We start from the raw sequence: 17,513 nt of genomic DNA, 5'->3' as shown, positions 1-17,513 counted from the left end.
AACTTGCACCCCAACTAACATGTTCCTCTACCCTGCTAAAGCAAATAACATTGCTTTCATTCACATTTACTCTCAAATTCCCCCTCTCCTACACTCTTCCAAACTCAGGCCCCACTTCTGCCGTTCCTCAAATCTGCCATCAAAATGTCAGCAAGAGTATGGACTGTCAAACTCTACGTTATCGGGGCGGCTAGTGTCGGCAACATTACCAGCCAACCACACCAGTCCTAATTATGGTATCATATATATATATATATATATATATATATATATATATATATATATATATACACACACACACACATATACATCAAACTGAGGGCGCCACCCTGCCCCGTCCCCATCCTTTACTATCCTCCGCCCGAGGCGTCTGAATCCCTCCCAGTTTTTATCGGATTCGTGAAAGTCCATTTGCATATTTCTCTATGGATTAAATGCCTGACAAAAACGTAGATTGCGTGCAAAACCGGATTGTGATGCACGAACGCTGGCCCCAGTAATGACAGCCGGAGAGGCCGCCCCTGATGACCCGTGTTGATGGCCCACTAGGTGGCCACCCTGGGGGAGTTTACACCCGGTACCTAGCCACCACGGCCTCTTACACCCGGTACATGGCCACCCTGGGTGTCTTACTTCCGGTACACGGCTACCCTAGGTGCCTTACACCCAGTACCCGGCCACATCCAGTCCCTGGTTAACCCTGGGTGTCTTACACCTGGCACGTAGCCATGCTGGGTGTCATACGCCCGGTACATGGACATGCTGGGTGTATGACACCTCGTCCAGCAGCAGCAGCAACACGCTCCCGCCAACGGGAGGGAACTAATTCACACAACAATTGCTACGTCGTTCTGATCTGCAATTAGGAGGGAATGGCCAACCACACACCCGCCCCTACTGATCCACGAGAGAATAAAATTGCCGGCACTCACAAGTCTCCTTGCTCATACCATTCCAACCAGCCACCACCCTTACACTAACCCATTATTTCTCTGCTGGTGTGTGTGTGTGTGTGTGTGTGTGTGTGTAATCACCTCTCTGTACTGTACGGGGAGGGAGTTCTCCACTCGTAGGGTCCCGCCACCTCTTGAACTTTACCTACTACAACATTTGAAACTTCTGACTAACCGTCCGAACTACCAATTTCATCATTTGTCTCACTATGTTCATAAGTGTGACAAAATAAAATTATTATAATTAATATCAACAATAATAATTAATAATAGTATTAGTAATAATAAATAATGATAATAATAATAATAATAATAATAATAATAATAATAATAATAATAATAATATTAATAACAATAATAATAATAATAAATAATAATAATATATTTTCTTTAACCTTCGTCGTTTCCCGCGTCCAAAACATCCAGTCTCGAGCTGTCATGTTATAATACACCGAAGCCACCAGACACCGACGACCCGCAGCCTAGCCTCACACACCACCACCCTTCCATGGTTAGTCTGGACACCATCACATGTCTCTCCAACTATCTCCACAAACTCAGAGTAACCAGTCTCTCTCCCCTGATAAACCTCGTTATCTCACTTCTATTCACATTATTTACACATCTATTCACAGTGACCTTACCTTAAAAAAAAAAAAAAAAAAAAGACTCAGACAAGGTTCAAAGGTGGGCCGAAGAAGCTTGTAATCTACATATTAATAACACTGTTGGGTGTCGGTCTGTTTGTGGGAGGGGCGGGGAGTTTATCTTCACTACACTATACAGCGCTGGTGGCGGATTCATGTGAGAAACTGCAGAAGCTGGTGACGGAGTTTGGTAAAGTGTGTGGAAGAAGAAAGTTAAGAGTAAATGTCAATAAGAGCAAGGTTATTAGGTACAGTAGGGTTGAGGGTCAAGTCAATTGGGAGGTGAGTTTGAATGGTGAGAGGCTGGAGGAAGTGAAGTGTTTTAGATATCTGGGAGTGGATCTGTCAGCGGATGGAACCATGGAAGCGGAAGTGGATCATAGGGTGGGGGAGGGGGCGAAAATTTTGGGAGCCTTGAAAAATGTGTGGAAGTCGAGAACATTATCCCGGAAAGCAAAAATGGGTATGTTTGAAGGAATAGTAGTTCCAACAATGTTGTATGGTTGCGAGGCGTGGGCTATGGATAGAGTTGTGCGTAGGAGGATGGATGTGCTGGAAATGAGATGTTTGAGGACAATGTGTGGTGTGAGGTGGTTTGATCGAGTAAGTAACGTAAGGGTAAGAGAGATGTGTGGAAATAAAAAGAGCGTGGTTGAGAGAGCAGAAGAGGGTGTTTTGAAGTGGTTTGGGCACATGGAGAGAATGAGTGAGGAAAGATTGACCAAGAGGATATATGTGTCGGAGGTGGAGGGAACGAGGAGAAGAGGGAGACCAAATTGGAGGTGGAAAGATGGAGTGAAAAGGATTTTGTGTGATCGGGGCCTGAACATGCAGGAGGGTGAAAGGAGGGCAAGGAATAGAGTGAATTGGAGCGATGTGGTATACAGGGGTTGACGTGCTGTCAGTGGATTGAATCAAGGCATGTGAAGCGTCTGGGGTAAACCATGGAAAGCTGTGTAGGTATGAATATTTGCGTGTGTGGACGTGTGTATGTACATGTGTATGGGGGGGGGGGGGGTTGGGCCATTTCTTTCGTCTGTTTCCTTGCGCTACCTCGCAAACGCGGGAGACAGCGACAAAGTATAAAAAAAAAAAAAAAAAAAATATATATATATATATATATATATATATATATATATATATATATATATATAACCTTCACTACTCCATTATATTCACTCCCTCTTATCTTCACAGCTTCGTGCTCTTCGCCAAGCCATGATTACCATGTTCACTACACTACACTCTCCTTGGAGCCAGCGTGTCTGTCTGCCTGTCTTTTAAGTGTCTGTGGAAAAAGGTCATTTTCATTTCACATCTTTACCATCCCATTATACTCACTACATCCTTGTCTTCAACAAGTCTGTATGATTAATCATCACACTATACTCTTTCTTGGAGTCTGTCTGTCTGTCTGTGGAAAAGAAAGGTCAAGACTAACCAAAAGCCGGTCTTGAACCTAGATTATCGAGGATGGAGGTTTAAAAGAGAAGGTATAGTGTGAAGCGAAGATCATAGTGAAGATAAACTTTCTTCCACACACAAACACACACATTATAGCATATCAAACAGAATGACCCTTGCTCAGTGAGGCTAGGAAACAATGAAGGCAAGTATATAGTGAATGTAATGGCATTGTAAAAGTGATATAATGTGAAAATTTAAGTTTTTCCACCCGCAGACACAAAGACAGATAGACACAACACCAAAAGGAGTATAATGAATAATGGTTCTAAATGAAAAATATAATGCAGTGAAGACATGGAAGTTATGAATATAATGAGATGTTAAAGATTATAGCACAGGGAACTTTTTTCCCCAGTCACACAGACAGATAAACACAGGAGACAAAAAATATAGTATATTAAACAAAATTTTCCCAGCTTAGTGAAAATAGGAAGCATAATTTAGTGAAGATAAGTTAATATCTTTTTCACAGACAGACAGACAGACGACACGCAACATCGAGATACAGGCTATGACACGAAGAATGATCCTAACTTATTGAAGATTCAGGATTTAATAAAAAGGTGGACGATTTATGTGAAATATATATATATATATATATATATATATATATATATATATATATATATATATATTTCACATAAATCGTCCACCTTTTTATTAAATCCTGAATCTTCAATAAGTTAGGATCATTCTTCGTGTCATAGCCTGTATCTCGATGTTGCGTGTCGTCTGTCTGTCTGTCTGTGAAAAAGATATTAACTTATCTTCACTAAATTATGCTTCCTATTTTCCCAGCTTAGTGAAAATAGGAAGCATAATTTAGTGAAGATAAGTTAATATCTTTTTCACAGACAGACAGACAGACGACACGCAACATCGAGATACAGGCTATGACACGAAGAATGATCCTAACTTATTGAAGATTCAGGATTTAATAAAAAGGTGGACGATTTATGTGAAATATATATATATATATATATATATATATATATATATATATATATATATATATATATATATATATATATATATATATCGCCCGTCTATGTCTGGACGCTTTTATATGAAGCGGGAAAAGGAGTTTTAAACTAAACAAATATTTGGACAATAAAATGAACATACTTTTTTTTTTCCTTTTTTTTAGGGGGAGAGGGAGGGGGAGGGGGAGGGGAGGGGTATGGAATTTTCTGACGTCCCATAAGGCCTCCTCCGGCAGTTATGTGGTCTACTCCGGCAGTTATGTGGCCTACTCCGGCAGTGTTATGTGGTCTACTCCGGCAGTTATGTGGTCTACTCCGGCAGTTATGTGGCCTACTCCGGCAGTGTTATGTGGTCTACTCCGGCAGTGTTATGTGGCCTCCTCCAGCAGTGTTATGTGCCCTCCTCCGGCAGTTATGTGGCCTCCTCCGGCAGTGTTATGTGGTGTACTCCGGCAGTGTTACGTGGTGTACTCCGGCAGTGTTATGTGGTCTACTCCGGCAGTGTTATGTGGCCTCCTCCGGCAGTGTTATGTGGTCTACTCCGGCAGTGTTATGTGGCCTCCTCCGGCAGTGTTATGTGGTCTACTCCGGCAGTGTTAAGTGGTGTACTCCGGCAGTGTCATGTGTTCGTCCTCACTGAGTCAGCAGCCCAGCCTGAGTGAAGTGCATGTCACAGTGGCGCAAGATATTCTGACCGATAAGCACTTCCCTCTCGTCATCCTCAACACTAACATCCACACAGAAATGACGTCCGTTGAGTACAATGTTGACTGCGCGTGCTACTTTAGACACACACATGTACTTGCCGGAGCTGAGGAGGACGTTCTCTTCAGCAGAGTCTTCAACTTTCAAGCCTAATTCCCGAGCCACGTGTGAAGGCATGTAGGTATCGGTGGAGCCGGTGTCCAGTACTGCAGGCAGAGTGACGGATCCAATGCTGATGTTTACAGTCCATGCCTCGGTCAAACTGGGAAATGAGTGTGCTTCCCGGACGACGAGGCTTGGGCGGTAAGGTTTTTGCAGAATGGAGCAGGAGTAAGAGTGGAGGATATCCATTCCAAGCAGTAGTTCGCCGCTAGTTGGATAATCCACAAGAATATATCCTTGTAGCCGGACGCCTCCTTCACAGACGATATCCAGCATCAGCCGACCCACTGTGTTCTCGTAACTATATTCATCAGACTTGTCGATGTACCGCTCCAAGCCCAAGCGCTGTACTATCTCCAGGGGAACTATAGTACATTCCGATCCGGTGTCGACGATGAATGACAACCTGTGGTTGGCAATCTTGGCCGGGAGCCGGAGTACTGAACCTTGCCTTCTCAGTCGAAGCTCCCGGGGCAATGCTTGTGTCATGGAGGTGTTCATCTCTAGTGAAGTCGGATATGCCAGTCAATGCACAGGGCAGATCAAATTGTTCTGAGGTCTGTGAGTTGAAAGATACCCAGATTGCACAGCGGGGGTTACCTTATATCCTTGTTAATGAAAAAAATGTAGTCAAGAGCGTAGTGATGATAAACCGCCATCAAACCAGATCATACCAAATCAAAGCATGGTTGTGTGAGGCGAGGGCGGGGCACTTGTGTTCTGCGTCTTCAGGATGAGAGTGACATATCAAGCATGACGGGTGTCCTGTGATAATGCTGAAATTGTGGTGATGAAGAAATGAAGGGTTCCAAAGGAAAGAGAGGGGAAAGTGATTCTTGCACATGCCTAAGTAGTGTGGTTTCAAAGGGCTGGACGTCTGACGGTGGGGTAGAACATATGGCCGGGTTGGAGAGGTGTACTTGTGTTGTTATAAGTGAACGTATCTGATTTAGTTCATAATATTTACTGAGGACAGGGGAAGAGCGGGGATAATAAGTGTGTACAGATCTATGTTCTACCTGGGAACTGATGATGCCTGGTTATGATGTGGTGTGAGTGGAGAGGTAAGAGTCGACTGAGGTATGTGTTACGTGTTGGTGCAGGAGGTGGTAAGTGTCTGTGGTGTCTAGGCAGTAAATAACTGGTTTTTAAGGATTATTTTGTTGGGATTCCGGTTATGTTTGCTTCTGGGCAGGCTGGAGTGACCAGACAGATGAGGGTTAGTTTAGCAGTTTAGTCTGTGTATGAACTTTGTGTTGGTATTTCTGGTGATGGGAATAAGTACCAGGTATTGTGTTGTACTTAATATAAATGTGGTTTTCTTGGATGGAAGCAGTTCACCATACAAAGTTATGGGAAGATACAGGTTGGATCTGCGTCTCCCTGAGGTTCAGAGGGTGAGGGTGGACTTCCGCAGGGGTGGAGAAATTTGGTGAGCCAGTCTCCGGATCGTGTGATGTTCACGTTACCATGTTTATTACTGCTTGATTAGTGTCAAGGTGTTGTGACGTGACTGTATACAGATGAGAGGCATATTACAGTGTGACCTGCGGGAGATGTTGGGAGACACTGAAGAAGTTTGGAGGGAGAACTGCTTAAGAAACACCATTCTAGAGTTTGGGGGTTCTGGAGTTACAGCTTTTTGTAAATGACTCTGACTTTCTGGTCGACTATGGAACTGATTAACCCATTTTGCATTGGTCAACTATGGGACTGGTTAACCGCTTTTTGTACTAGTCAACTATGGAACTGATTAACCGCTTTTTGTACTGGATAACTATGGAACAGATTAACAGGTTTTTGTAATGTTGATGGAAGGTCGTATCTTATGGAAGGAGATGGTAAGAGGAACAGTTAAATGTTTTGTTCATATCTAGTCACACTAGCCAGGGAAGAGCGGGGACTTGTGATTGGTTGAAGCCATCCAGGATGCGTTGCATGAATCCTGTGAGCAGTGTAGTGAAGGAATAATGAATCACCTACATACACACAGAAAAAATGTCATCGAAGATTTCTAAAGGAGGCAATTGATTCAAGGTGGAGTTTGTTTAGTTTTTACCAGATTGTGTGTGTGTGTGTGTGTGTGTGTGTGTGTGTGTGTGTGTGTGTGTGTGTGTGTGTGAGTGTGTGTGTGTTCTGTAGCATATTTTCGAGTCGTGTTGCCACGAGTATGTTTGTGTGTTCTTTGGGAGAGATGTTGTGTGTTGGGTCAGATGTGCTTCATGTACTGGGGGGTCTGGCGATGGTAAATTACACATTACAAGTCGGCTGACTGCTCTTACTTCACACTTCCTATGCATCATTTACATTACCCGTTTTCCTTCATATCTTTTTTTCCCCTCCTCACTGATTGCAACGCTACCTTGATTAAGTTTCATCTCTCGCTGTTACAAACGTCTCGTACCGTAAGAGAACGTTAAGAATTGTATATAATTTTCAGTTGTATATTCATATCAATGTAAATTTATTTTCAGTCTACGTAGACGATCTGGACGTGTTATTACCTCACCTAGTGATGTACTGAAGTGACGAGAGGACTTGGATAAACTTGTCTCTGCTGGCCAGGGAGTGGCACGTGGATTTCAACGTAAATAAATGTAAGAGACTGAGTGTAGGGAAGGGAAGAGGGAACACAAACTAATATTTATAGCATAGACTCACAGGAAAATCAAACTGAGATGGATTTGGGAGCATTAGTACGTAAAGACCTAAATCCAAGGCAACAGTGCATCAAAGTTAGAAAAAAAAAGACATAAGAATGCTGGTATTTAGTAAGAGAAGCTGGTAACAAAACCGCTTGAGTAATATTAAAGTTTTATCATGCGTTAGTTGGCCCTCATTTGGACTATGCTGCGCAGTTTTGGTCGCCTTACCATCAGGTAGATACAGATAGATTGGAGAGGGTGTAGAGAAGTTCGACTAGAATGATACCAGGAATCAGGAATCCACGTACTGTAGAAAGACTTGCTAGACTGAATTTACATCCACTGAAAAGGCGGAGGGCCAGAGGGGATACGAAAGAGGTATACTGAGGGATGACAGGTCGAAATAAGGGAGGAAAATTGGCAATGTTCTCAGGACAGCCAACCAGGTCAGAACTGGCATTAATAGCTTCAAGATAGAAACATTTCGGTTCAGATTGGATGTGGGGGGAAGCACTGGTTTAGCAACAGGGTGGCTGATCTCTGCAATAGCTTGCCAGATGCAGTGGTTGGGGCTGGAGCCTTGAATTGTTTTAAGAATAGGTTGGCTAGGTGTACGAGCTCCGTGTGGGTGGGTGGGGTGGTTGTAAGAAGGACCCGCCTGGTATGGGCCGATCGGCCTTTTGTGGATTACGTGTTCTGACGTTCCTATATCCTTCAGGATCTGTCTTGTCTTTCTATCTCTTTATGACTACGCATGTTTGTTGGTTCATCAATCACATTTCATGTTTCCACTGTTTCTCATGTCTAATTTCCTGAGTTTTTTTTTTTTTTTGCCATTTCCATCATCTCTGTCATGAAAATGATTTCCATTAATCATTCTTTTATCTCTACCGCTCATGTGGGTCGAGATCCTGTCCTATCAACTGCTTCACTGTCTACATTCCCCTCAATCTGTCTAGATCCTGTCCTATCAACTGCTGCACTGTCTACATTCCCCTCCATCTGTCTAGATCCGTCCTACCAACTGCTTCACTGTCTACATTCCCCTCCATCTGTCTAGATCCGTCCTATCAACTGCTTCACTGTCTACATTCCCCTTAATCTGTCTTATCATTTCTGGGTTCTCAGTGGTTCAGTCTCTGTCTGTTTTCATTATCCTATGGTCTACATGATTCAGTCTCTGTCTATATTCAACATCATCTCGTCTACATGATTGTGTCTCTTGTCCATTTTCATTACGCTGTGTTCTCCAAGTTCCATCCTCATCCTCATCTTTGATTCCATGTTTGTCTACACTGTTGGCCTTCTAGACACGTTTGATTTCCCCCAATTCTTTGACCAATTTCTCTTTTTTCTTGGGTTCTTATATTTGGCTCAGATCTGGGTTCCTTACAAAGCTTTATGAAGCCTAGAACTAGGTGTTGGCATCTGCAAATCTTAATATCCCACTTGCATTCACTACATTTGTCAAAATATCTGCCAACTATTGAATGTTTGAATTCACCAGTACCTTCCCTTCCACAAACCTCTGGACAGTGCCTTCCATGTTGAAATATAATATCAAGGAGATCAATTAACGACTTTTACGATTACTTTACGACCAGATTGTTGCCTACAAGGACATGTAGGTCAGCGCGTAGCTACGCCCCCATCTACCGCAGGAAGGCACACAGTTACGAAGAACGAGTCGCGTGAGTCAGTCACGTGATGTGGTGTGTGAGAGGGAGAGACTGCGCGCGTTCGCGGACTGGGGACCAGCTGACCACGAGAGAGAGAGAGAGAGAGAGAGAGAGAGAGAGAGAGAGAGAGAGAGAGGTGGGGAACATGACAGAGTGCAATATGCAAGACAGACAGACAGAGAACACTCAAATTCGCCTGAGTAAAATACATTCGAATAGTAATATATATATATATTTTTCCCCCCTCCAACCTCTGACGCAATTCTTAGAAAACTTCCCTGATACAGAGGGTCCCATGGCAACACCACCCCCCCGCCTCCCATCACCCTCCCTCACGCGAGCCGTCGCTCTGCCATCATTACTGACATCACCACCACCACTGCCAACCACGCACCCAATGCCATCATTACTGACACCATCACAGCCAACAACACAGATTACTACCATCATCACTGACACCATCGCTGCCAACAAGACACCCTAACATCATTACTGATGCCATCACTACCAACAAAACGCCCTACCATCATCACTGACACCAACGCTACCAACAAAACACCCTATTACCATCATTACTGACACCATCGCTGCCAACAACACAACCCACCATCATTACTGACACCATCACTCAACCAAAAACCCTACCAACATTACTGACAACACTGCCCACCACACACCCTACCACCATCATCACTGACACCAAACGCTATTGACATAATTTCCACCGATATGTCTGAGCAGGGCCGGCCGCCCGAGCCGACGTCAATCAACCATCGGTCACAACACATGCATTTTAATTTCATGACCCCCCTCTACCCCAACCCAGCCCGTCCCTCCCTCACTCCCCAGGACGACCTGAACGGTCAGAACCCGCCAGCCTGTGGGGTTCCCCCCACGACACGTTGTTGCTCTGGACTGTGTGGACTGCTCAGCGTCTGTGGACTGCTCAGCGTCTGTGGACTGCTCAGCGTCTGTGGACTGCTCAGCGTCTGCGGACTGCTCAGCGTCTGTGGACTGCTCAGTGGTGCTGAGCAGGACTGACGCTCATGCTAATGATGAGACTACAGCCATAACATTCTTCCTACAAGACATGTTTACTTGGGGCTCTCCCTTGACGTTGCCCTGCACCACACTAATGCAACCGTGAGGCCTAGCCTTTCCACCACAACGGAACCACAAGGAACTACATAAAAACACTCGTGAAATACACAGACAAGGAAGACATCTCGTTACCATATCAGTCCACCTGCATTTACACCACACAAGTCGAGTCCTGAATCCCCACTACAGTTCACATTGATTTATATGTGTGATTGCCATCACCATTCAAACAAGGGAGGGTCGAGTCATGACCCGTTTTCTTTTTTGTTCGTCAGTCGCCGGGAGTACGTTGTGGTGCCAGCAGCAGCATCACGCTGCCCGATGGTTTGAGAACTCATAAGTTTTTTTAATAACTTTAGTTCGGGAAGCCATCATGGATTCCTTTCGTGATGCAACAAGTAATGTTGGTGATGGCGGCACTGTCAACCTCACTCTTCCCTCACCAACCTTTATTTAAATCGTCAAAAAAAAAAAGGCAACGATAATACAGATGAAATGGACACGTGTCTTGTAGAAAAGGTGAAAAAAAAAAAAGAGATCTGCCAATGATAGTGACCCAGATAGTCCTTTTTATTGAGCTTACTGCCCCATGATGAAGCAAGTGTCGCCTGCTGTCAACATGGACATCAAGACTGAAATGCATGAAGCCTTTAGAAGGAAGGTGTGCAAACCTGCCTCTCCTGTCCAGCATTATTACTGGAACAAGCAACATCATTATTCAATGACATCATCTCCTGGTTCCTCTAATGCAAATGCCAATTATTCAGATTATAATCTTTGAGGTGTAACTTAATTTTTGATGTGTATATGTTACTAATAAGAATTATGTGTGGCTTCATTTTTCAACCTAATGTGTCATAACCTAATTATCTATCCGTATTGTCTTACATATAAGCATATCTGACATTAATACTGGCATGCTTCAAATAAGTGACAATTCTCACTTTAAAATGAGGGCGAGTCTTTCTTTAACTCCAACTGTACGCCGGCAGCTTTGTCCATTTTCTTTACAGATGGTCCTGTTCCACCAACTCTTCGAAGTTTTAAGATGTCATGTAAAGAAATTATGGAATATTATGTCTGGATGGATCACCAAGTCTGGAAATGTATGAATAAAGGCACCAAAATCTGGTCTTTTGGTGTTGACATCATGTGAGGGGCTCTTACGGAGTCTAACCCAAAATAATTTTGCGAGGATATGTGTCCATATTGCTCGAAATCAGGCTGAGCACCGACAAACCTGACTCGTCTTGACTCTTCCGGTGTGAAAGAAAATGAGTCAATATGACTCGAGTCAAATGACTCTAATGAATCGACTCTTGACTCATTTGGTGCACAGTCAGCCGCGAAAGTATCATTACAACTGGGCACGATGGATACCAGAGTGAGTACTCTGGGTCTGGGCACGCCTTCTGAAGGATTGGTAAACCTGTTTCCGAGGTGGAGGGCCGAGGGGCCGCTTCACCGATGGGAAAATATGTAAAACTTTTGGAGGTGTTGCTGCTACCCACTGTGACTGCTCTAGTGTTCCCTGAGCCACAACAACCTTTCTACTTCATCACAACAGTCCATAGGTTCAGCAACGAGCACGTAAAACCCTATGCCACATCCTCTTAAATCCCCCGACCTTTAATCCCATAGAACACGTCTGGGCAACCGTGACGAGGGCAATGCAGAACACCTGCATTGGTTGTCGTCGTGAAGAGGTTGTCTGCTCTTCAGCGGGCTTGGGAAAATCTACGTCGCCCAGACGGGCGCGACCTGACATCTTCCTTGGCGGCTGCCATGCCACATGGACTTAACTGTGTGTTCGACGTCCATGGGCCACTTGCATGGTGTGTATATGGTCTTACAATTATTCTTACCACCAAAAGAAGATGATAAAAGTTTTCGGTTGGTGGATGTACCCTACGTTGACGGCCTTAATGATCCTGGCAGTTGATAGGCCTAAAGCCCAACCAACCAACAAACCAGCTCAACGTAAGTGGTGGTTCCCACACCAAATATTAATGAATAAACCGTTTCTGCAAATTTCCGGTTTCTGTCCCTTACGTAAGTCATGTCTCAAGTGGATCATTATTCATTTGAATTCTTAGTAATTCACAACTGGCATTATATTTCAGTATACAGGGGATCTGTACTTATATGACGCACTCTCTCTCAACCCACAAGCGTCACAGTTTATCCATTCATTTCCTTTTTTATTGTTTTTGGCGAGCCTGACTCAGACCGAAGTTCCAGGTGTCCTCTAACATCTATTATTGAGGCAAGCTGAAAACAGGTAATCACATTATATGTCTGTTTCCCATACGGTCTATATCACCTGACAAGACTCACCCTTACAAACGAGCAGCGTGTGTTGGCCACTGCTACATGCACGATTTCGCATCACTGCTACATGCACGATTACGCATTACGAGATGATATGAATCCCATACCAATCATGTTTTATCATGAATCATAATCACAAGGACGCCATATTAATTACCTATTATACAAATAAGCATACAAGGATGCGTGTATCTGCCACAGCCACATTTACCCATATAAGGAATACACAGGGCTACCAACCTGACACCAAGAGTCACGACCCTTATTCACTTTCTTTCGTCTGTTGTGTCAAGTACGACAACGAAAGTGTAACGATACTTTCCCGTCTGTCTTTACATGCAGCCTTCTCTAACTATGGTTTTCACCTCGCTCATGAGGAAAAAGATTAACCCATTAGCAATAACCTAGCAACATCTGCCGAAGACTTCCTCTATCCACCTTCGAATCTCCTGCCTCATAGCCTACTTTCCTAAAACGGAACCCCTTGACAATTCCATCTTCCCTGACCCCCCCCCCCCCCCACCAACACCGTCCTCACCTACTCCAACCTCAACCACCGTCGTCCCCATCTACTCAAATCCCTCACCAATCACTGTCCCCTAACTACCCAGACACCAATCAATATCGTCCCTACCTACCCTGTTAAATGGTAACCTGTTCCAAAGTATTCCATTAACACCTGTTGGTTGGTTGGGCTTCAGGCCTTTCAATGCCGGGGTCGCTGAGGCCGTCAACGTACAGTACATCCACCAACTGAAGAATCTTAAAAACCTTTTTCACGCGCTGAGGATAATTCTCTCAAGACCACATACCTAAGTATGTATCCTACGTACAAGCGGTCAACAGAGAACACCGTAAACATGCAATCGTCAAAGTAAGTTCTCCAGCCCAGATATAATAGGAAGAAATATGCTAAGCATGTTCATGACCATGTAATATACCACAATTACATGTAAGTCGATATGTTAATCAAAATAATGCACATTTACAACAAGAAATGTATTAATTAACTCTAGTGAGTGTAAATTCACAGTCAAGTGGATTAATATCTAAACCATAACGACAATTACCCAAGTCATTATTCTTCCTGATGTAAACACTGCGGGCTTCAGCAAATGTTTGTAAATATCCGCTGGGATCAACATATTAAGCTCTCAATTTCTTCCAGCATTAAGCTCATAATTTCTTCCACCATTACACGGCGAGAATCTCAGTTTTGTCGAGCGTTGAGATTTGAACAATTTTGTTCCATTCCGCTTCACCGCCTCTTAGGCTTGGTTTTCCAGCTTCAATGTCTAACATTTCATGTGAATTACGTAAAGTCGAACGCCAGTAAAAATGCAGGCGTTGGATCTCACTTAATCCTCTGAAAACGAGAACTTAACACGAACACGACGAGCAATCTCTCGAGTTCTCGTACTCAACGGTTAAGTCATCGTACTCAAGAGGATAAGTCGTCGGACACAAGGTGCTATCTTACTCATGGGTTATGAATGTCCAGCAGTGGTCTACAGTCAAGCTGGTTTGCATGAGTGAAGTTTATCGCGTGTTAATTTCCCTTGAAAATCTTTTATTTCTGCTTCTAAATATACAGGCGCGATAGCACAGCGGTCGTAAGCTTAAGACTAATGTTGCACATCCGTGTAAGTCGCGTGAGGGGGCACACGACTCACACCGCTAACAATTTAAACGAGCCCATGAAAAAAAACCCCGCCAAGAATGGTCAGGATAGCGAGGCTTTACAGCCTTGCCTCCGACATGCCATCTGGCTCCACGCTCGCCTCACGCTACAGTCAATCAACGACCACCAACCCCAGTCACACATAATTCATTTAATCTTCCTAACATACAATTAATCACCTACATTTATAAAGCCATTTTAGAATATAATCATAAGGTCGTTGCTCCAGGCTGTCGTCTGCTCAGGGGTCGGTCGCCATGAGCTTAGCCAAGGCTACGGCGGATCAATGACTTCACCCGACATAGTCATACAATTGATCCGATCTTTCTTACCCCCTGAGCACGACGACACGACCCTTGAGCGCGACGGCACGACCAATAAGCACGATGATACGACCCCCTGGTATGATGGCCTTGACTCTAACCTGACCTTGCAGGGTCAGGACAAAGGCCAGATCAACACATCCTAAGGGTGTCGTGCTCAAGGGTCGTACGGTCATGCGTCAAGAGATAAAGGTCCGCCCAGGTTACAGGAAGCGTTATATCCGTACGAAAACAATGCATGAGGTAAACATATATCATCTACAGGTCTGTAATTCTGTTTGGTATATGTGTACTGTGGCCAGCTGAGTCTTGTTTATGACGAAGGCACTCGAAACGAAGAAAACTGACACTAATATATATATATATATATATATATATATATATATATATATATATATATATATATATATGTATATATATATGTATATATATATATTATCCCTGGGGATAGGGGAGAAAGAATACTTCCCACGTATTCCCTGCATATCGTAGAAGGCGACTAAAAGGGGAGGGAGCGGGTGGCTGGAAATCCTCCCCTCTCGCTTTTTTTTTAATTTTCCAAAAGAGGGAACAGAGAGGGGGGCCAGGTAAGGATATTACCTCAAAGGCCCAGTCCTCTGTTCTCAACGCTACCTCGCTAATGCGGGAAATGGCGAAAGGTATGAAGAAAAAAAAAAAATATATATATATATATATATATATATATATATATATATATATATATATATATATATATATATACATACACACACACACTTGCTGTCCCAGAATTCCCCTCTATCCTCATGAAGCTCCTGCAGCACTCAGGAAGCTGGCCACGTCCTGTAATTGCACCACTGTAATGTGTCGGCGCATAAGTTTGACTACGGCTGGTGTAGGCTGGGGTAGCTCCATACGTAAGCCAGCCGTTGCAATTTTCATTCATTTCCAGAAACGTAACGCCCGCAACACAAATGACGTACTTCAGCTTCACATCTGAAGGAGAGAGAGCTCACTGCAATGGTTTGCTGTGTGGCCACCCTGAAGAGGTAAACCTGCATGACGGCGTGGCCCTCGGATATGATGGCCTAGCCAACGCGAGTCGTACTCAAGGGTCGTGCCGTCGGGTTCGCCAAGTCGTAATGTTGTACCCAAGTAATCATGGTGAAGTTGTATGTCATGTCTGGTCCATACCCATAGGTTAACACTTCCAAAGACAAACATACAGACGACACCGAATACCCACAGACTCCAGGTACAATCACCCGAGGTAATTAACGGCCTTATAATCATAAGGAAATTAGTCTGTGACCCTTTACATCAACGAAAATTGCAAAAATTCTCCGATTCTCTCGCTACCTAGAAAATAATTGTGAAGAATTACTTTATCACGTGTTTTTACATGAACTCAGTGTTCCCCTTCCGTTTTCTCTGGCAAGTCAATAATGCAGGACAAAATTATGAAAAATAAATGCATCATACACCGCGCGCTACAGCCACCTGGAAGCAAATATAAGTCTGCTTCCAATTTATGAAAAGAAGTCCGAATAAGAATATAATGGCATCTGCTGTTAACTCTTTGGGGAGACCGTGTTTTATGGTGATTTAGACCTGATGAATCTAGAAATTACTGTCCTCATACATAAATAAGATGTTCATACTATAGTTAAGGGTAAAATAAAAGGCAGCCAACTCGCGTGTTTTCTTCGTATTTCATAATGGCGAAGCTTGATTCATCAATGGGGGTCTTTCCCTCAGATGACCTTTGACACAACGCCTATGTACAGTTTATCTTATTGATCCCTTAATTACAACGTTTACAGCAAATGACCACTGAATATCCAACTACTCATAAGTATGACAGATCGTTCAAGATTTTTTTTTTTTCGTCATAATTAACGTGTATTCTTAAAATGCTTCAAACGTTAAGACACTTTAGGAATGTATTTCAAAAAACGCTGCTCCAGTCAAAATGGGAAAGGATCGTGTTCTTATGTGGCTACCGCTATCAGGGAGAAAATAGAACACTGGGGCTCTCGCTTATCAATCTGGAGAAAATAGAACACTGGAGCTGAAGCTCATTAACTTTGTACGTAAATGTAGTTTAAATAGCACTTGCCTCGTTTCAGCACTAAGAATAACCCACAGCAAACTATTCTTTATTACATGACTGAACAACAGTTGCGTGCTGTACCTACAATTTTGCACCTGAATACTTCGATAAGTAAAATGTTAATCATTTTAGTTACATTATCACTATTATCATTTTCTAGCTGCTACATCTTGCCCATGTACATGTTAGTTATTACGATTATTCCCTCTCTGAATAAGAACCATTAAACTCTGGAACATCACAGATGCCTAAATCACTTTCCAGTGCCTAGCAAATTCTCTACTTTATCACTGCTTTTACGCTATATAGAGCTTTAAATTACCAACTGTATCAGTTTGTGATTTTACATTTTTATAGTTAGTGCAGCAGACATAGAACATATTAATGTATCAATCAACATTAAATTCTCGAAATGATTTTGTTACCCACACCCACCTTTCCTTATATTTCTTTGTTCTACATATAATCCTGCAAGTGTTAGATGGGACGTAAGTGATAAGACCACTTCGTGTTGTTGCCAGCCTAGTTAGCCCTCAGCACGCCATTCGTCATCTGGAGGGCCAAGTTATTTTGATCATTTTCGTATTTGAGTTTGGTTTGTTTGGCTTGCCTAACGGTTAAATCCCTTTCGCCTTCATGGAAACTTCAAAAAAACCGTTGTAGCAATGAAGGTCTCTGTGGGGGAACTGCAGCCTTTTAAATAGCCTTAGCTGCTGACCGTTACTTGGTCGATATGTAATTGAA

General features: G+C 43.3%; 2 protein-coding genes across 3 annotated transcripts in view; both read right to left on the bottom strand.

The window, feature by feature from the left end:
- LOC139755504 (uncharacterized) overlaps positions 1 to 17,513 on the bottom strand; it is a 77,948-nt gene that overhangs the window by 56,854 nt on the left and 3,581 nt on the right. The gene's annotated exons all lie outside the window — the stretch shown is intronic.
- On the bottom strand, positions 4,336 to 5,823 carry LOC139755287 (uncharacterized). The gene has a single exon (XM_071673402.1). The coding sequence runs from the start codon at positions 5,416 to 5,418 to the stop codon at positions 4,684 to 4,686; it is 735 nt and encodes a 244-aa protein (XP_071529503.1). The 5' UTR covers positions 5,419 to 5,823; the 3' UTR covers positions 4,336 to 4,683.

Source organism: Panulirus ornatus, chromosome 19 (genome assembly GCF_036320965.1).
Source record: "Panulirus ornatus isolate Po-2019 chromosome 19, ASM3632096v1, whole genome shotgun sequence".
NCBI classification, from domain to species: domain Eukaryota; kingdom Metazoa; phylum Arthropoda; class Malacostraca; order Decapoda; family Palinuridae; genus Panulirus; species Panulirus ornatus.
The sequence above is the reverse complement of the archived record's forward strand: the minus strand, read 5'-3'. Positions and strand labels throughout refer to the sequence as shown.